Genomic DNA, 21,294 nt, shown 5'->3' with positions numbered 1-21,294 from the left:
TTGCAGAGCACGGGCTCTAGGCGTGTGGGCTTCAGTAGTTGTGGCTCGTGGGCTCTAGAGCACAGGCTCAGTCGTTGTGGCGCATGGGCTTAGTTGCTCTGCGGCATGTGGGATCTTCCCGGACCAGGGCTTGAACCCGTATCTCCTGCGTTGGCAGGTGGATTCTTAACCACTGCGCCACCAGGGAAACCCCTGCTTTTGAGGTTTTAAAATGTTTAGTTTTGCTGATAATTTCTTTTGTCTTCCTTCTACAGTTTTTTTTTTCCTCTATTTTATTTCTTTAAATTATATACGTGCTAAAAAGGTTGACATTTTCCTTTGATTAATGAATTAACCAGTTTCAGTGTTCTGGGTGTAATTTTTGGATCTTCATCATATTTGAGCTGTGTAGTTGCTTTTCTATACCTGCTAGAAATTTGTGGTTTCAAACCTATTCCCAAACTCAGAAGTTTTAGAAGACTGAAATCTTGTCCCTGTATTTTAGAAAAAAACAGTAGTTGTATAATGCATGTTTGACTTCTCTCCTTAAATACATGGGGATATGAAGTGTAATCCAAATATTTTGATTCTGGTATAAAAGTTCTTTTGATTAAAGAGGAAATGATTGTTCTACAGTGAATCATATAAGTTATTTATAATTTATATATAATTTGAATGAGAAAATATGTTTTAAACATGATTTGGAAATAAATGGGAGTATATTATAGTAATTGGCATCTTGAAAGGAAGTATACCTACTTTTAATTGGACAGAATCACCTACTTCATGGATTTTCAAAGTTATATTTAGAGTTCTTGACTTTTAGAGCTGGAAGTCACCTTAGAAGTTATCTACCACACACTCACATTTATAGATGTAATATTAAGTCTTTAAGAGGCTGGGTATGTCTTGATATCAGATACTTTGTTACCCGTCAAGATTAGAATGGTGACCTCTCTGTGTACGGGGTTCTTTTATCTTTGTATTGGAGTTCCTAACATAGTCCTGACACATGGTTGAAATATTAGTTTCATTGAATTGAGTTTAATATGTTTTTCACTATACACATTCATGAAATGAAAGGACAGCTGACAGACCATTTATTTCTAGTTCTACATGTGCTCCTTTATGATTATACAAATAATATATGTTACTGTAGGAAGTATGGAAAAGTACAAAGAAGGAAATAAAAATTTTTATATAAAGTGGGTTGTTTTTAAAACCACACTACCCAGGGACTAGTGAAGCCTTGGAACAAAATCATTGGTGCTGAATTAGAACAAAACCACTCTTGATTATTCTGGAATGGATTAAGGGCACGTACCGTGGTCCCATAGGACCTATAGAATGCTCACCTCTTCAGTGATGTTCTGTAATAAAGCAGTGACTAGTAATGGGAGTGCTGTAAGAAAGAAGCCATACCATGGAATTGAGCTACCTCAGTTATTAAAGGAAAAGTTACTCTGGGAAAGCAGACGCCCATCCCGTATACCTCATTATTCTCACCATCCTCTAACTCTGAGGCTTTGCTCATCTCTTCTCTTTCTCTTACCTGAAATTTTGCAATTAGAAATAATGTCTAAACTTACGAAGTTGAGTATTTTTTATGTGATAATGTGACTTTTTTCTCTAGGAAACTGTCTTTAATCCCCTATTTTTAAAAATACGTATGTATTTTTAAAATTGATTTTCAGTAACTTTTTATATTAAGGGTGTTAATCCTTTGTCTAATATGGTACAAATATTTTTTGATTTGATAGAATTTCTCTAGGTCAGGGACCATATGTCTTTTAATTATAGTGGCTTTCAATTTTAAGCATATACTGTATCGTGAGCACTTAGCATTTTAATACATCATCTCACTCAAACCTTGTAAGGATTAACAGTATTTCCATATTGCAGAAGCTAAGTGAGATTAAGTAATCTGCTGAGAAAGATGCAACTAGTTTTAAGTAGTAGAACTAGGAATGAGACTAAATATTTGACTACAAGTCTATGAGCTTAACTAACATACTCTATTGTATCTTACATCAATCAGTATTTACTGTAGAGCATAACACCTACACATTATACACATTTGCTGTATTGAATTGTATTAAGACATAATTCATTTTGTAGTATTACTTAGTTTTGTATAACTTGGTATACTATAAATGAGGACATGCATTCTTTGATTCTTGACCCAGATAGTTTGTTGTATATGGCTACAAATTGACTATTTTAAGTTAAAACTTTTCTCCATAAGTCTAATTTTATAAACTGTGTTCCATTTTTACAAATTCATTGTATGCTTCCTTAAATCCCAAAGTTGGTTGCAAAAATAAATAAAATATTAAACATCAACAGTGAAAAAAGAGTGAAATTAAATTTATCACGTAAATGTTCATAAGGATGCCCTTCTTTTCCCTCATGAGCTTGAGTCTTTTAGAAATATGTCTGGTAACATTTAGACTATAACAGGGATGGCTGTTGTTCATTGTTCCACCTGTGGTTCTCAACTTTGCACATTAGAATCACTTGGGGAACTTTTGAAATTCCTAGTGCTAAGGCTGCATTGTAACAAGATCAATTAAAAAGGAATGGCTGAGAATGGAATGTAGATATTAGTGTTTAAGCTCTAAGTGATTGCAGTGTGATTTTTATTGTAGAGAAAGTTACAGGTAGTGATACCATTTGTGTGGTTTGTTATCTATGTCCATAGTTGAGTGAGATGCTATATTTTACTTAGAGAATATAAAATGCATTTTTTTAACCCAACCTTATGATACTCTGATTAAGAACACCTATTACAGACATTTCAAAGATTATAACTTGCCACATACAGTGAGCCGATTTTCTCAGAAGGCATATTTATGTTTTGTTTTAGAGATGGTTTTAAATATATAGATTTAAAGATTTATGTAAAGAGAGCAGTTGTTAAATATTTGAAAAAAATTAGTCTATAACCTAATCCAGAAAAAATAGTTGTAATTAACTTTCTTAGTTATAGTAAATAACTCATATAAGTTATATAATTCCTCCCAATATTTTATTATAAAATTTCAAACATACAGAAACATTGAAAAGGTTTATGGTGAATATTCATATATACACCACCCAGATTCTATAGTTAACATTTACTGTACTTGCTTTAACACTTACATTTCCATTTGTACCTCTTTCCGTCCATAAATCCATCTGATTTTTGAGGCCTTTCAAAGTAATTTGCATGTATCAGATCTTTCCCCCAAATACTTACTTCAGTATGCATACCTTTAACTAGAGTTCAGTTCTTTGTAAAATTTGGGAATAATAAAATGCATAAATCCTAAGTGTATCATAAGTTTCAGTAAATGAATATACTGGTGCAGTCCATATTCAAGATGCAGAACATTACCATCATTCAGTCTCCTCTCTCTTCCCAGTAAATATCCATTGTTTTTTTCCCAACCATACCTTAGCTATGCCTGTTCCAGACTTCATATCAACAGAAGCATATAGTATGTACTCTTTATGTAGGTAGGCTTCTTTCACTCAACATAGTTTTGAAATTTCCATGTTGTGACGTGTATTAGTAGTTTTTTCTTTTTATTCCTGAGTAGTATTCCATTGCATGAATATACTAGAGTTTATCATTTCTCCTATTGATGGACATCTGGACTTATACCAATTTTTGACATTTATGAATAAACTATGAACATCCTTACATAAGTCTTTTTATGGACAGCTAAGTTACAAGTAAGGATATATTTAGTTTTTAAAGAAATCGCCAAATCTTTTCAAAAATGGTTGTGCCATTTTATACACTCACCCACAGAATGTGAGAGTTCATGCTGATTTACATCCTTACCAATATTTTGTATTTTAATGTTACCTCTTAATATGAACTTTCTCACCTTTTATCAGAGTTTTTCTTTATCTGATTCACATGTTATTTTACATTGCATATTGTCTCGCCCCCACCCTCTAAAGAAAGAAAGAAAACTTAAGGCAGTTGCACAGTAGTTTTGGTGTGATGTGAGACTGCTCATATTAAAAAATGAGGACTTGGCAATTTTTATTTTTGAAAAAAAAATTTTTAGAGAACTTTTCTCCTTGCAAAATACTTACTGAACTTTGATATCAAATTTGGTCATATTATAGGGTACTTCCTTGGCATTTATGGTGATGTATATAGAATATTTAATTGCACTGTTAACATTTAGACTTTTCCCCCCATTTTCAATAGGGTAATCAATTGAAAATTAAGAGTTTGTGAATGATTTAACAGACAAAATAAGCAGTTGTAGAAAAATTTTTTTTCAGAGGCTTATTGATAGAATAGTTTTAATGTCCACTTCATTAAAATTGCTAAGAGAAATGTTTCTGTGTCTCACTTTTCACTTTTTCAGACCTTCTTTATTTGGAACATAAAAATACTGTGTAAAATTTGATTATGACTTTTTAAAAAATTTATTTTTTTGAAGCATAGCTAATTTACAATGTGTTAATTTCTGCAGTACAGCAGATATATACATTCTTTTTCATATTCTTTTCCATTATGGTTTATCACAGGATATTGAATATAGTTCCCTGTGCTATATAGTAGGACCTTGTTGTTTATCCATTCTATGCATAATAGTTTGCATCTGCTAATCCCAAACTCCCAATCCATCCCCCTCCCACCCCGCTTCCCCCTTGGCAACCGCAAGTCTATTCTCTATGTCTGTGAGTCTGTTTCATAGATAAGTTCATTTGTGTCATATTTTAGGTCCCACATATAAGTGATATTATTTGGTATTTGTCTTTCTTTTTCTGACATTCCTCACTTAGTATGATAATCCGTAGGTCCATCCATGTTGCTGCAAATGGCATTATTTCATTCCTTTTTATGGCTGAGTAGTATTCCATTGTATATTTATACCACATCTTTATCCATTCATCTGTCAATGGACATTAACGTGGTGTCCGTGTCTTGACTACTGTAAAACGTGCTGTAATGAACATTGGGGTGCACGTATCTTTTCGAATTATAGTTTTCTCCAGATATATAATCCCAGGAGTGGGATTGCAGGATCATATGGCAAATCTATTTTTAGTTTTATGAGGAACCTCCATACTGTTTTCCATAGTGGCTGCACCAATTTACATTCCCACCAACAGTGTGGGAGGGTCCCCTTTTCTTCACACCCTCTCTGGCATTTATTGTTTGTCAATTTTTTAATCATGGACATTCTGACTGGTGTGAGGTGATACCTCATTGTAGTTTTGACTTGCATTTCCCTAATAATTAGCGATGTTGAGCATCTTTTCATGTTGCCCATCTGTATGTCTTCTTTGGGAAAATATCTATTTAGGTCTTCTGCCCATTTTTTGATTGCATTGTTGATTTTTTGATATTGAGTTATATGAGCTGTTTGTATATTTTGGAAATTAAGTCCTTGTTGGTCAAATCATTGCAAATATTTTCCCTGACTCTGTAGGTTGTCTTTTTGTTTTTTTTTTATGGTTTCCCTTGCTGTACAAAAGCTTGTAAGTTTGATTAGGTCCCATTTGTTTATTTTTGCTTTTATTTCTGTTGCCTTGGGAGACTGATGATGACTTTTAGGATTTGAAATTCACTTCTTCTGTAATTATCAACTGACTTCTAGTTTCAGGGTGGTTGTTTTATGGGTTTTTTGTTTCTTTTTATTTTGCTGTCATTTTTTTTTTTAAAAAACGTACCTTTTCTGTTTAAAATACAGAGTTAGCATTTTAAGCAGAGCTGTGTTTAGGATTTTATTTACATTCAAGCATACAATGGACAGTGTGTTTGGGGGAACTTACTTTCAAATGAAAGATACCATGTGACAGCATTTTATGACTTTTTGGTTAACTTTTCCTTGGATTTTCAATGAAATAGGTAATTATAGATTTTAAAATATAGATATAGATGGAGAGAGAGAAAGGAGAGGGACACTACTATACTGATTTTTAAAAAGAGTTGTCTCTTCAGCAAACAGTGTTGGGAAAATTGGATATCCATATGCAAAAAAGTGAAATTAGACGCCTGCCTCATACTGTATACAAAAATCAACTCAAAACTAATTAAAAACTTGAACATGAGACCTGAAACTGTAAAACTACTAGATGAAAACATAGGGGAAAAGCTTCTTGATATTGGTTTTGGCAGTGATCTCTTAAATATGACACTGAAAGTACAGGCAACAAAGCAAAAATAGACAAGTGGAAGTGCATCATACCTTTAAAAGGCTTCTGCACAGTAAAGGAAACAATCAACAAAATGAAAAAAGCAGCCTATGAAATGAGAGAAAATATTTGCAGACTATCTGATAAAGGGTTAATATCCAAAATATACAAGGAACTCCTGCAACTCAACAGCAAAAAAACAACCTGATTAAAAAAAATGAGCAAAGAACTTGAACATACGTTTCTACAAAGAAGACATACCAATGGCCAACCAGTATATAAAAAGATGCTGAACATCATTAATTATCAGGGAAATAAAAATCAAAACTAAAACATGGTATCATGTCATAGGTTTGATCTGTTAGGATGGCTATTATCAAAAACAAAACAAACCAACAAACACTCCCACAAAATAGCCAGTATTGGCAAGGATGTGGAAGAACTGGAACCCTTGTACACTGTTGGTGAGAGAGTAAAATGGTGCAGCAACTATGGAAAACAGTATGGAACGTCCTCAAAAAAGTAAAAAATATAACAACCATATGATCCAGCAATCCCACTTCTGGGTATATTCCAAAAGAACTGAAATCAGAGTCTTGAAGAGATACCTGCACTCCCATGTTCATTGTAGTGTTACTTCTAATAGCAAAGATATGAAAAAATCCAACTGTCCATCTGTTTATCTGTCATAAACAGATGAATGGGCAAAGAAAATGTGGTATATACAAGACAGCTTTAAAAAAGAAAATCCTGCCATTTGCAACAATATGGATGAAGCTGGAGGATATTCTGCTAAGTGAAATAAACTAGTCACAAAAGGACAAATACTGCCATGATTCTACTTATATGAAATATCTAAGTCAAACTCATAGATACAGAGAATACAGTAGTGGTTGCCAGTGGCTGGCGGGTGGGTGAAATGAGGAGTTGGTATTCAGTGGGTACAGAGTGCTAGATGAATAAGTTCTAGAGATCTGTTGTACAATACAGTTAACAATGCCGTAGTGTGCACTTAACAATTTGTTGAGAGGGTAGATCTCATGTTAAGTGTTTTTAGGGATCTCATGTTAGAGATCTCTTGTTAAGTGTTGCCTATATCTATTACCTTGATTATGGTGATGGTATGATGGGTATATGCATATGCCCAAACTCAACTTGCACATTAAATATGTGCAGTTCTTTGTATATCAATTATACCTCAATAAAGCTGTTAAAAATGCCAACATACTGTCCACCAGTTGGTTTATAATGTTTGCATCTAGTGATTAATGACTTTTATTGTAAGCAAAGAAATTACTGTATTAGACTTACATAGTACAAAAGTCAATTTAGTTAAAATAGGGGGCTATGTCTAAAGGAAGAAAATTCAGTTAGAAGGTTGTTTTAGTAATCTACTTAAATCTATGCTTAGATTCCTGGCTTGGGCAATAGGGCAAGTAGTAGTCCCTTTCACTAATAAAAAAACAGCGGGAAGGGAATTTTTCTTTGGGAAGATGATGAGATCCGTTTGGAACCATCCAATTATGGTGTGCATCTTAGACAGCCATATAGATGTTATCTACATAGAAATGGCTGAGTAGGTTTGGAGTTCTCCATCTGGCTTCAAAAAATTTGGGAATGATCATAGGGAACGTGGTTACTGAAGCTTGGAGTAGTAAATAAACCCACAGAAAGTATTTCAATTTACTTTATGTAAACATATCTATCTATACATATTAAACAATATTAATTGTAAGCCATGATAAAGAACTGTGGTTTTAATCACTAACGATAACATAAAACATAATTTGCAAGGTACTTGTAAATAATGGTGACCAAATGGAATGGTGGTCATCAGTGATTATTTTCTTATGTCAAATAGTTCAATTTACTTAAACAAATATTTATTGAACAACTCTTGGGACTTGTGTTGCTTTTATTACGTGGTAGTATCACAAAGACAAAACATCACTTGGAGAAGAACTGCACTTAAAACAGTTTATTGTAAACCAGGAAATTATAGTATCAGGTTTGCAGAATACAAAAATCAGCTTAATCACAATGTAAATAATGGGCTTTAGGGGAATATGAGTAGAGGGGGAAAAATGCAGTTAGAATGTTGGTTTGAATGGTTTTAAGAGACGGACTGATCTGTTCACGTTTATATTTTAAATAGGGTACTCTGCAGGAAGGTTAAGTCAAGGATGGCAAGTCTGAATATGGAAATAAGAATAGGGGATTATTTTAATAATATATAATAATACTAGGATTAATAGAGTTATCAAGAAATATGTTAAATATGGACTTAAGTCTTATGTTAACTTACAGAATTTATTAGGTATCAGAGGAAATCTACAAGGACCAAAGCTGCTTTCTTATTTGGGTATGTAAAGAATGGTGGTGCATTCAGTGAAAGAGGAAATAAAGTGCAGCTCACAGTTAAACAAAAAAGAAACACTTGGGTATTTAGTTTTCTGATTTCTGGATTCTGGCATCTAAACTTGTGGATAAGTATGGTATACTAGAAGAGAATATTCTACCCTCAATATACTAGTAATAAAAGGTTATTTTTACTCATTAAGCTCTAGTTCCTACTCTTAACTTCTAAAGAGTTGAAACTGCTTTGGTGAATCTGAGCTATGAATCCATCTACGTGTACACCCTGACTCAAGTGATGAGATGAAATGGGTTTTCCTTAAGTACATAAGTACAAAATCCATGTTTAAGGACGTGAGTTCGTTCTTTTCATCTTACTCAGGGTGTATCATATTCTTGAATTGTTGCCTTGTATCAGTTATTTTGGATGAATACATTTGATACAAGCCAGCAGTTTTTCAGTGACTTTTTTATATGTTTTGCTTATTTGAAACAGTAAATAAAATCCTTAATTCTTGGGCTTCCCTGGTGGCGCAGTGGTTGAGAGTCCACCTGCCGATGCAGGGGACACGGGTTCGTGCCCCCGTCCGGGAACATCCCACATGTCGCGGGGCAGCTGGGCCCGTGAGCCATGGCCGCTGAGCCTGCGTGTCTGGAGCCTGTGCTCCGCAACGGGAGAGGCCACAACAGTGAGAGGCCCGTGTATTGCAAAAAAATAAAAAATAAATCCTTAATTCTTTTTAAAACTGTTTTAGTTTTGATGGCTTTTTATATAAAATATTTAGTAAATAGTTGTATCTTTTAACCATACCACATTATTTTATAAGAAACTCTTGACTTTATGAATTGATTTTTAAAATCAATGATGGCTTTAGTTCTTGTCATTTAGTGAAAATGTATTTAATTCCCATAAAGGATTAATGCCTGAAATACTGAATTCAGAGATTGGCTAAAAATTTAACATCAAAAGAAATCCTGTTTGTAATTTCTGTTGAATTCTTTAAAAGTGTGTAAAACCTTTTCATACTCTTTGTCTAATGAAGTCTGCAAAGTTATTTATTAACAGTGTATAAAAGTAATTTAATCAAATTACAAATAGCACTGCATTTAACTTGATAACTGAGCGAAAATAAAAATATTTTCATACTAAAATTGTAGACACTATGCTAAATGTATGTTGTATACGTTAATAATAGTAATTATTAATACAAGGTATACCTTTCCATACATATAGTACAAAATGCATCATAATAAATATGGTTTGTAAAAAGCAGTTCTTTCTTGATAAGTGCACAGTCTAGTGACAATCAAAAAAGAATTCTGTTAATACTAGTAGTGGTGAAGAGATGTGAAGCAGGGAGAGTTGACTGTTGTTTACTAGTCTAGTTTTAGCTGAAATGAAACAGAGCTTAAAACTTGTAAACTGAGTTGTATCCTAAGTGAAAGATAATCCACTATTGATAGTGTCATACAGCTTATTCAGCTTTCGTCTGTCTTTCCACAGAGCTCCTTAATAAGCATTCATAGTCAGTTTTTGGCAGCACTGGAATCACTGAAGGCATTCTGGGATGTTATGGATGAAATTGATGAGAAGACTTGGGTACTTGAGCCGGAGAAACCTACAAGGAGTGCTACAGCACGCAGAATTGCATTAGGTAGAGTAAAAAAGGATTAAGGAGGTTTTTTTTAAAGGTGTTTGATTGTATTTTGTATTACTTAGGAAAATGAATCTAAGATGACATTGGACTCTTAGATGACTTTTTTTGTATGAAGTCAGCTATTAAAACTTTGGGAGATGAACTATGATTTCTTTTATTACTATGTATTTAAATGTAAATATTTTCAAGTAGAAAGGGCAAGTACTGAGGTGTTTCATTACAAAAGGTGATGATCTAATCCATGGAACTAGCATTCAGAGATAGTATTTAATTAGCTTTCAATTAGCACAGAAATTGTGGAGTAGATTTTTCAGAACTTCCATTACTTAGGAAAAAAACTGTGTTAGAAATAATGAAGTCTTCATTCGTGAAACTAGACAAGTACGGACAAGTTTGGAAGTATTTTCTGACAGAAATATAGAGGAGGGTAAAAGAACCTGAAGTGGGCCATGCATGCCATTGAAGAGTAAAAAGAAAGCTTTACAAAATAATAATTGAATATATTTTAAGTATTTAATTTACTATAAGTATATGAAATTAATAAGATGTGGAATAACCATAAATATCATCCTGGAAATATTACCATATTCTCTTTACTATGAGATGATTGTTTTATGTATTCTCATTATGAGCAAGCAATACATGAAGTCAATTTTAAAGCTCCACCTCTTAAGATTTTAGATGTTTTAAACTATATTTGAGTTCACAGTAAATACTGTATAGTTATGAAGGATATTTTGATATTTTGATGTGAATCATATCCGAATTAGTTTCTACCCAGGCATAATAGATTATCTGGGGGGAAAAGTGACATGTTACTATGAGAAGAGGAAAGTATAATTGTGCAGCAATTTTACAGACAGTACTGTTACTTATCAAGTTTGAAAAAGTCTTAACAGTATTTAATTTGGAATAATTAACCAAGTTATGGTATATTTGTGAACAAATAGATACTAAAATGTTTTCTTCAAAGAAGTGCAGTAATTTATTATCTTAATGGCCCCATTAAAATAATTATTTCTCTTAGGTTATGATTAAATATACTTCTTATTTCTCATTGTTCAGCATAAACAACCTGGTATTTATTCACTCTCCCTATATTTACCTTTTAGCTCCTTTTTTTTCTTCAGGCATTGATTTGCCCTTTTAGGACCAGGTTTTCAGCAAATTAATCAAAAGACTAGTTGATACGACCATTGTTGTTGAGTGAAAGTACTTTCTGGAGCCATTAGGTGACATAAAGGCTAACATGGAATATGTGTTAATGTAAAAAATGCATTAACCAATGAAATTATAAATTAACTTTTTGTAATTTTGTTTTTCTTATTGAATTACCTGGACTTACTTTTTTTATTTTACTTGATTACCTCTTTTTGCTAGATCTGTAATAATTGTATTTATATTGTTGCCAACCTGAGCCAGAGGATTATTCTATAGTGTATAGAATTTATCAAGACATTTTTACCATAAAAATGAAATCCAAATTAAGCTTAAACAACCACACTGTGTACCTTCAAAAAAAGCAATAAAATTTCTGAAATTTGTACATACTCTAGTACAGTTAAAATTTATAAAAGAGTTTAGTGCCAAGTAGAAATAGCTTTTCCTTAGATTCTGTAAACTGTTAGTTGTTTTTGTTATTAAATGAACAGTTTCCAAAAATTTAATATGAATTGACCCCTTTGTTAACTTATCCAGGAAAGCGTCACAGGGAGATAAAGATTTCAGAAAATGTTTTTATAAAACTCAAATCTTAAACATTTATTTTTACCATTTATTGTATTTTTAGTCTTTTATGTTTGTTCTATTACTTTTCAAGACTATTACGATATCATTTAGATTATTTCGTAAACTTGTGACTTCTAATATTTATATATTAAAGATTTTTCACTCCATAGAAAATTATTATTCAAACTTTAATGCAATTCTGACCAGAAATCATATCTAAATTAATTATATTAACTTATGGATTGGCTCTGTTTTTTGAAACTTGGGATCCCCAAATCTTTAGTCATGATCAAAATTTTCAAATTACTTCTTTTTGTTAAATTATAAATTAGTAGTATATTTACCTTTATAAAAAACTATATATATAATACAATTAGTTAATCTTTCCTTGGGTATACAATGAAATAAGTACCCAGACAAATACTCCTTTATTTTTTGTTTCATTATGTGTTCTACTTCTAAAAGCTTTAATATTCTTTTATTCTAGGGAATAATGCTTCGATAAATATAGAAGTAGACCCCAGGCATCCTACTATGCTTCCTGAGTGCTGTTTTCTTGGAGCTGACCATGGTATGAGATCTCAGGTTTAAATGTTTTTAACAGAATTATAAAATATTTGTCTACCACTGTAGACAAATAATTAATTGTAATTACATATTATAATTAAAAATTAATTGTAATTAAATATTCTAATATATTAATGGTAACCATCTTAAATGAAAATGTCTCATTGTGAACTGTGTACTTCTGTGTTTTAATATATAATATATACGATTTAGATTTTCTAATCACGTACTTAGGAAACAAATCCTGTAATTAACAAATATTATATATATTTCAAAGTTGCTAATAGATTAGATCTTAAAAGTTTTCAGCAAGAGTAAAAATCTTTGTAACTGCATGATAGATGTTAACTAAACTTGTAATCGTTTTGCAATATATACATATACCAAATCACTATGTTGTACACCTAAATCTGTAATACAGTGTTATCAATTATAGCTCAATAAAAAGAGACAAATTCTGTGCCAAATGTGACTTTACAAAATGACAGCAGCAAACCCTAAATTATTAAACTTTTTTTTTTTTTTTTAATATTTGAAGTGGTAAAACCCCTGGGAATTAGGCTGAGCAGAAACATACATTTGTGGTAGGTATCTTTGCAATATAATTGTTACTTTTCTATGATTTTACAAATTTAATAACAGGTTTTTTTCATGTTTTCAGGGATCCAGAAAATAGTCTGTTACAAAATTTGAAAGATGTTTTAGAAATTGATTTTCCAGCTCGTGCTATCCTGGAAAAATCTGTAAGTCTTATCAGTGCTTTGATATCCAAATAGTGTTGCATAATGAAAGTCAAATGTTCTTTTAGGCACCAGAGAAAAGTGAGGCTGAAAGGGAAGGAATTGGAAGAATATTATAATGGACTTCTGAACTGCAAGCGGCAGTTGCATCAAAGAACTTGTTAACCTTTGATTGGTGGTTATAAGTGTACTTTTTTCATGGTCATTGTAGCAGTAAAGTGATTAATGACATCTTTATTATTAAAAATAGGGGAAAGGTCCAATGTAGCTAATGAGATGTTTGGATTTTCTATACTATCTGCTTATGGATGACTGAAATAAAGTTCTGATTAGCTTGAAATAAGTGTTTGTGAAGGTTGGCAGCATAGTTTTTCAAAATTGAATAGAGACTACTACACTGCAAAAATAAACTAAGAATTGATTTTTGACAAAGCTGCTAAGAATGTAGACTACTAAAGTGGTGGGGATGTTTTTGTCTTTTTCCTTTAGTTGCAGAATTTTGAAGTTTAGTATAATCACCAGCTAATGTCAGTTCCTGTCTTTGCATACTGCAGTGACATTATACTGATGTACATAGTGGGAATATTACTTAAGCCCAAAACATCTTGTGAGCCAAAAATAGAATCTGCTTTTTGGTATATGTATATTATTTATTGGATGAAAAAGGCAGCCCTCTCTTAACAGATAGCTTTTCTAAGGTGTTAAATAGTGATGTGACTGTATTTTCTGTAACAGCAATATAGTTACCTTTATAAAAATTTTATAAAAATTTAATAGTATCTAATACCATATTATTCACTTTTTAGTTTCACCTTGTGTATTCTTATAAATATTTCTTTTTGCCCACCACCTCATCCCCCAATATTTCTTTTCTCTCGAAGGATTTTTCTATGGATTGTGGAATTTGTTATGCCTACCAACTTGACGGTGCCATTCCTGACCAAGTGTGTGATAATTCACAGTGTGGACAGCCTTTCCATCAAATATGTTTATATGAGGTAAAAATATCAGTAAGACTAACAGCGTAGGAAATATGCATATTTGAAATCTAAATAATCTAAAATCAATCGTGATCTTTTATTGCCATTATCTCCTTTAACAGTTCATTCCAAATGTGTATTTCATTTCTTCGTGGCTACTAATGAATTTATAAATGTCCTAAAGTATCCAAGAAGTGGGAAAATGTATCTAGAATATACTCATGGACTGTTTATTGATGCATAACAAATTAAACTGATGGAACATTGGAATCTTTCTGTAAATATCTCATGTAACCACAATGCAAACTCTCTGTAAACTCATCCAAGTAGGAGTAATGGTGGCAATAAGGTGAAAGGGAGCTAGTACTGTAGAGTACCTATTACTTTTTCAGGCTATATTTAAGTATAGAATAAATGTAATAATCCTACTTTTGATATTGAGAAGAATGCATTTTATGATCTAAATAACTCACAACACTCTTAAGTCAATGACACTTTATTTACTGTATACATGAGAAGTCTGCTTTCCTTCCTGTCTGCAGTCACTTGCTCTCTAGCACTCATCTTAGGGCACAATGGACATAGGACTAACTGTATGTGCATCTATATACAAAATGACTTGCAGCTTTCAGTTTTTAAAAACTTCCTTAATACTACCTCCTGATTTTTGTGATCAGAGATAGCAGCTGGTGCTAGCTGCAGTTTAACAGTGGAGAATTTAGGTAGAGATGTCAATTTACCTTATATAAAATCATAAAATACTAGGTCTAATTATAGAGATACTCTTAAGGGAACATGTGCTTTCTTTTGTAATAATGAAAATTCATTTAATTTTTAAAAATGGATTGCCTCCTGCTTGTAATTAATGGATTGAGAATTAACCCTACTATTGGTGATTAAGATCAGAATTAAGACCTAAATTTTAAAGAGCCTAGGATATCTTTTATAGCAGGAGTTCTTAATTTGTGATTAATGGATTTAGGGAGGGTCTGTGAACCCCATGGAGTTATTTTTGTGTACATCTGTTTTGGGGTAGAGAAGGTGCATACTTTTTATCAGATTCTTAAAGGGGCCTATAATTTGCATATAAATCAGTGGTATAGACCTTGAAATCCATACTGGTTTCCCCTTGTTATTCAGCATTTTAGTAGTTTGGTATTGGCTCAGGAGATGTTCCTCTTACTCTTGCAAAAGAAAATTAAGAAGGCAAACCATCTGGCATAAAAATATAATGCACTCAAAAAAAATTTATTTGGAGTACCTGTAATATGTAATCATGTTGACACTGCTCCCTTTCTTCTCTTTTTAAAATCTTCAGTGGTTGAGAGGACTACTGACTAGTAGACAGAGTTTTAACGTCATATTTGGTGAATGTCCATATTGTAGTAAGGTAAGCAAATTATTAATCACATTTCATAAAATGTGCCTAGCTTTTAGTAATATATTTTAGAAGATAGATAGCTGTATAGTATATCAGCGTATATAAAATTTTTGGAAACATCTGTCAATCTATGTATTTAAAAATTTTTTCTAAGATAAATTGTCCCTATTAACATTTTAATTGTCAGATTTCTCCTTTGATCAAAAAAAGTTAACCCCTTTTCTAGATTTCCTAGGTGATCTGAACCTTAAAAAAGTATTTTCCAAACTCTATCATTACACCATCTCTAATATAAAGCATTCCTTTTTTTATAAGCCACTTACCTTGAAAATGTCTGGGAGAAAAGCCTGAAATAAGAATGCAACATTTCTGTGAAGAACTGGAAACTTAAATTAGCAAAAGGATTTTATTTGATATCTTTAGAGAAAATATAAAGCAAGACATACTAATATCAAAAGAAGAAGAATGGTGAAGCCATAATAATATACATCTGCCTTTATCTCTTCACTAAGAGTAAACTGGGAAATTGTAAGCCAAAATCCTGTAGAACTGTCTAATTCTGTGACCTCCATACCAGTTGTAGAAGTGGACGTGTAGCAAGATGGAGAGCTTGACTTGTTGAACATATCTGGACTGGTAAAATCTTGATGGGGTTCATAAAATGAATTAGGGAACTGTATACAGCTGGATTTTTGTGGAGAACTTTTTACTCCATTCAGAAATTCTTGAGACTCACAGTATTTTTGTCTTCTCCTTGTGCTTTCCTATGAGAAAATACATATGTGTTTGTTAGGTTTGAGTTATCCAAGTGCTTATTTTTTGTACGTTATAAGAATGCTAAATAAAATTTGTTACACAAGATCAAGTTTTTGTGTGCTTTTTATTTTCCTGAGAAGTTATTTTTAGGTTCTTGATTTTAAGTGTTTATAAAGTACTTACCAGCATCAAACGACCAAATCTGGTTAATTTGATTGATTGGTTCTTTTAAACCAAGAAGTAGGCTATTTCTTAAATAATTTATAATCTAAAAATAGGGAAGAATATGAAAAAATGAATTTTTTGGCAAGAAAAAGAAACAGGCTTAATCTTATGGGGATAAGACAGTCATAATTAGAAGGACTTTTGGTCAGTAATAATTAAAGATACTAGAAGCACTGGAGCAAGATGGTGGTGCAAGTGCTGTGCACCCACAGACTAACCTTAGCTAGTGGCCTGCCCCCTGTAGCCTCCTGCCGGAGCACCAGAGATTGACTGACATCTTCCCATAACAGACCTCGAGAGGACAGCTGGTAAAAATCTTTATTTGTCCAGAAGCTTATCTAAGAAAAGATGCTCACCCTAAACTCCTAAGCAAAAAGGAATCAAGCAGTTTATACAAATTTCAGTTTCACTGTGTCAAAAGAGATGTCTTGAAGGCTCTTTAGCTTTTCCATTAAAAAGAAATAAATTATTGAGATAACTATAAACTACTCTTTACTGCCTGAGAGCTAACAAAGTCACATGAATGCAATGTTCCTAAAGTTTTGTCAGCTTAATTCACTAAAGGCAAAATGAGTTAATGGTTACTCCAGTAGGCCCATAAAGCATTGTTCTTGCACAAAGAAAAAGAAATACACCATCAAATCATATTTCTAAAGGCTGAGCGCCACAAGCAAGCTAACCTAAACTGCATTTACATATAAGTTACATGTAGAAGTGGATGATCTAGTTATCCCCGTCTAGGTAAGAAGTCAAACAACTAAAATTTCAAGATGGAATCATCTCTTGTGCGACCTGAATACCTTACCTCTCTTTAAGCAACAACAAATGATGTCAAATGGGAAGGCACTCATCAAAGGATTTAACCACCAGCCGTCTTCAGTTTACTGAGAGCTGTGATTGGGAGAGACAGTCTGGCTAGGGTTGGAAAACTGTGGCTCATTGGCTAGCTGCCTGTTTGTGAGTAAAGTTTTACCGGTACATAACCCTACTGACCACCATTGCCTTGCATTAAGCAAGGGACAGCAAAGGGGCAGCAGCTCACAATCCTCCTTACTAGAAAACATCAGTCTTAGTAAGTAACAGAGAACTACTAGACAAAAACAGCAAGGTTAGATCATACAAACCAATGGGATCTAACTGATATCTATAGAGTATTCCACCCCAAAACAGAAGAGTACATGTTCTTTTCGATCGCAATTGGAATATTCACCAAGATAGACCATATCCTGGGGGTTATGTAATAAACCTTAACAAATGCAAAATTATACAAAGCATGTTCTCAGATAATAATATAAATTAGAAATCAGTAATAGAAAATCTTTAAACATTTGGAAATTAGACAACACACTTCTAATAACCAAGACATCAAAAGAAGTCTCATGAGAAAGTACAAAATTAAAATACAATATATAAGGATTTATGGGATGCAGTTAAAATGGGACTTAGTAGGTCATTATAGCATTCAATGCTTATATTAGAAAAAACAGAGGTTTCAAATCAGTAGCCTAATCTTCCACCTGAAATAGAAAAAGAAAAGGAAAATACACCTAAATCAAGCTGAAAGAAAAAAAAGAACAGGAAAATCTTCAAACATTTGAAAAATTTTAAAAATTCCTGAATGGGTCAGAGACCCAAGAGAAACTTAAAAATATACTGAACTGAATGAAAATGAAAACGTATCAAAATATATGGGACAGGGCTAACACAGTGTTAGAAGGAAAATCTCTAATACTAAATACTTATATTAAAAAAGAAGTCTCAATTCAATAACTGAGGCTTGTTTCTACCTCAAGCAACTAGAAAAAGAGAAAATACATAGCAGAATGAAGGAAATAAAGAGCAGAAATCAACGGAATTGACAAAACAAAAATAGAGAAAACTCAAACAAAAGCTGGCTCTGTGACCAATAAAATTGATAAACCTGACCAAAAAAGAGAGAAAACTACTGATATTTGGAAAGAAATATTACTATAGGCTTCAATTCCATTTAGAGAATTTAAATAAAGGAATACTATGAACAGTTCTACAAATAAAAATATAACAGCTTGGACGAAACAGACCAATTCTTAGAAAAGCACAAATTATCAAAAATAACTCAAGATGAAATAGATTAGAGGGTGGTAAACTGTGGTCTGCAGGCCAAATCCAGCTCAACACCTGTTTTGTAGAACCTGCCACCTAAGAATGGTTTTTACATTTTTAAATGGCTGGAAAAAATACTTTGTGACACTTGAAAATTACATGGAATTCAAATTTCAGTGCCATAAATGTTCTGCTGGAACTCAGCTATACTCATTTGTTTACCTGTTGTATATGATGCTTTTGCACTACAATGCATAGTTGAACAAAAGAGAGACCACATGACTTGTAAAACCTAAATATTTACTGTCTGGCTCTTTATAGGAAAGTCTGTCCACTCTTGAAATAGATAATCTGAATAGTCTTAGTAAAGAACTTGAATTCATAGTTAAAAAAGGAAAAGAAATCTCTAGGCCCAGACGGTTTCACTGGAGAATTCTCTAAAACATTTAAAAAGAAACACTAATTCTATTCAATCTCTTCCAGAAATTGGAAGATGTCTCAACTCATTTTATGAAGCAAGCATTACCTGATTCCAAAACCAGAAAAAGACAATAAAATAAAAATAAAACTACAGACCAACAGTCTTCATTAGAGATGTAAAAGTCATCAACAAAATACTAACAAACTGAACCCAATGACGAATAATACGCCATGACCAAGTGGGGTTGACTCAAGGAATATAAGAGTGTTTCAGTATTCAATATCAATCAGTGTCATCCACCATAGTAACAGTATAAAGATGAAAAATCGTATGGTCATATTAATAGATACGAAAAAGCATTTGACAGTATTCAACACCCATTCATAATAACTCTCAATACACTAGAAATGGAGGGGAACTTCAACTTGATAAAGAACATCTACCAAAAATCTACAGCTAGCGTCATACTAAATGGTGAAAGGCAAAAAACTGGAAGAAACTCATATGTTCTTCAACACTACATCCATACCTCAGAATACTACCTAGCAATAAAAAGGAATGAACTATCAATAGATGCAAAATTTGCATGGATCTCACGGGTGTTACGGTGAAAGAAATAAAGCCAATCTCAACAAGTTACATAGCGTATAATCTGATTTATACTGACATGCTCAAAATGACAAAACTATAGTGATGCAGAAAAGACCAGTGCTTTCCATGGTTTAGGATTGGGGAGACAGTGTCACTATAAAGCAAAATGAATAAAGTTACCATTATCAGGAATGGATAAAGAAGACATTAAAAGTATAACGAGAATATCATGAACTACACAGTGCTGACAAATTTGACAAGTTAAATGAAATGGACAAATTCCTTGCAAGATCAAATTACCAAAACTGACACAAGAAGAAAAAGAAAATCTAATAATCACTATTATCTGTGGTAGAGAGTAAATTCATAATTTGAAATTTTACTACAAGAAAACTCTAGACCTAGATAGTTTTCTTTCTAAACTGTCATTTTTATGAAAGGCAAATCTTACTGAGACATTTTCTGAAAATAGACAATTCCCTCTAATGTAACATATAATGACTGGAAAACAAAACCATACAAGGATATTGGGAGAAAAGAAAATTTACCAACCACTCTCTCTCAACAATGTAAATATAAAAATCCATAACGGAGAAATACCAAATTGAATTCAGTATGACAACACATCACGACTAAATGGAATTTATTCCAGAAATAAAATGTTAACATTCAAAAATCAATGCAATTCATTATACTAGTAAAGGTGAAAAATCATATGATCATCTCGACACATCCCCCAAAACAACTTAATACCCATTCATGACTAAAATTTATTCTTCAACAAACTGTAAATACAACGAAATTTCCTCAGCCTGATAAAGGGCATTTAGGAAAAACCTACAGCTAACATCATACTTAATGGTGAAAGAATGAATGCTTTTCCCCCTAAGATTAGGAACAAGGATGCCCACTCTCATTACTATATTGAGTAGTCAGTATAGTACTAGAGGTCCCAGCAGGTGTAATAAGACATGAAAGGAATAAATGGAAGGCATACATGTTGGAAAGGAAGAATACTCTATTTACAGACAACATGATTGATGATGTAGAAAATCCTAAGAATACAAAAGAACTACTAGAACTAATCAGTGAATTTTAGGAAGATCCCAAGACACAAGGTCAATATACAAAATCAATTTTATTTCTATATACCAGGAACAAATAACTGGAATGTAAAATTTTTGAAAAAATGACATATACAATAGGATTAAAAACCAAAATATTGAGAAATACTTTTAATAGAAGATGTATAGGATATCTACACTAAAAACTACAAAACATTGTTGAAAGAAACAAATAGAAGTCTCAGGTTCATGCATTGGAGGACTCAATGTTGCTGGGATTTCATTTCCCTTTAAACTGATCTTTAGATTTAGTGTAGCCCCAATTAAAATCCCACTGTGCTGTTTAGTGGGAACTGACAAGGTGATTCTTAAATTTTATGGAGGGGACCAGGAACTAAAATGGCCATGGCATCTTTGAAGAAAAGAAAGGGGTTGAAGGACTTAAACTACCTAATTTCAGAACTTGCTATAAATCTACAGTAATTGATACAGCGTGGAATAGACAGATAGAAAAGAGAGTCCAGAAAGAGACCCATGCTTATATAGTCAGCTGGCTTTTGAAAAATGCTCCAAAGAAATTTAATTAGGAAAAGGAAAATCTTTTTAAGAAATGGTACTGG

At 32.5% G+C, this 21,294-nt stretch overlaps 2 protein-coding genes across 6 annotated transcripts in view; one reads left to right on the top strand and one right to left on the bottom strand.

The window, feature by feature from the left end:
• Positions 1 to 15,960, top strand: part of FANCL (FA complementation group L) — a 77,954-nt gene extending 61,994 nt beyond the window's left edge. For all 3 annotated transcript variants that reach the window (XM_082851384.1, XM_082851383.1, XM_082851385.1), the window contains 7 exons: positions 9,986 to 10,136; positions 12,355 to 12,438; positions 12,973 to 13,018; positions 13,096 to 13,177; positions 14,056 to 14,172; positions 15,473 to 15,544; positions 15,851 to 15,960. In XM_082851384.1, the coding sequence (XP_082707510.1) occupies positions 9,986 to 10,136; positions 12,355 to 12,438; positions 12,973 to 13,018; positions 13,096 to 13,177; positions 14,056 to 14,172; positions 15,473 to 15,544; positions 15,851 to 15,886 (588 nt within the window). In that variant the 3' untranslated portion in view covers positions 15,887 to 15,960. The remainder of the gene's footprint in view (positions 1 to 9,985; positions 10,137 to 12,354; positions 12,439 to 12,972; positions 13,019 to 13,095; positions 13,178 to 14,055; positions 14,173 to 15,472; positions 15,545 to 15,850) is intronic.
• The window catches only part of VRK2 (VRK serine/threonine kinase 2), a gene marked incomplete at its 3' end in the record, with an annotated part of 96,931 nt that continues 91,591 nt past the window's right edge, over positions 15,955 to 21,294 (bottom strand). For all 3 annotated transcript variants that reach the window (XM_082851380.1, XM_082851382.1, XM_082851381.1), the window contains exon 13: positions 15,955 to 16,299. In XM_082851380.1, the coding sequence (XP_082707506.1) occupies positions 15,955 to 16,299 (345 nt within the window). The remainder of the gene's footprint in view (positions 16,300 to 21,294) is intronic.

This window comes from Leucopleurus acutus (assembly GCF_964270905.1).
Source record: "Leucopleurus acutus genome assembly, chromosome: 12".
Classification (NCBI taxonomy): Eukaryota; Metazoa; Chordata; class Mammalia; order Artiodactyla; family Delphinidae; genus Leucopleurus; species Leucopleurus acutus.
Note: the sequence above shows the minus strand (reverse complement) of the source record. Positions and strands in the feature narration are given on the sequence as shown.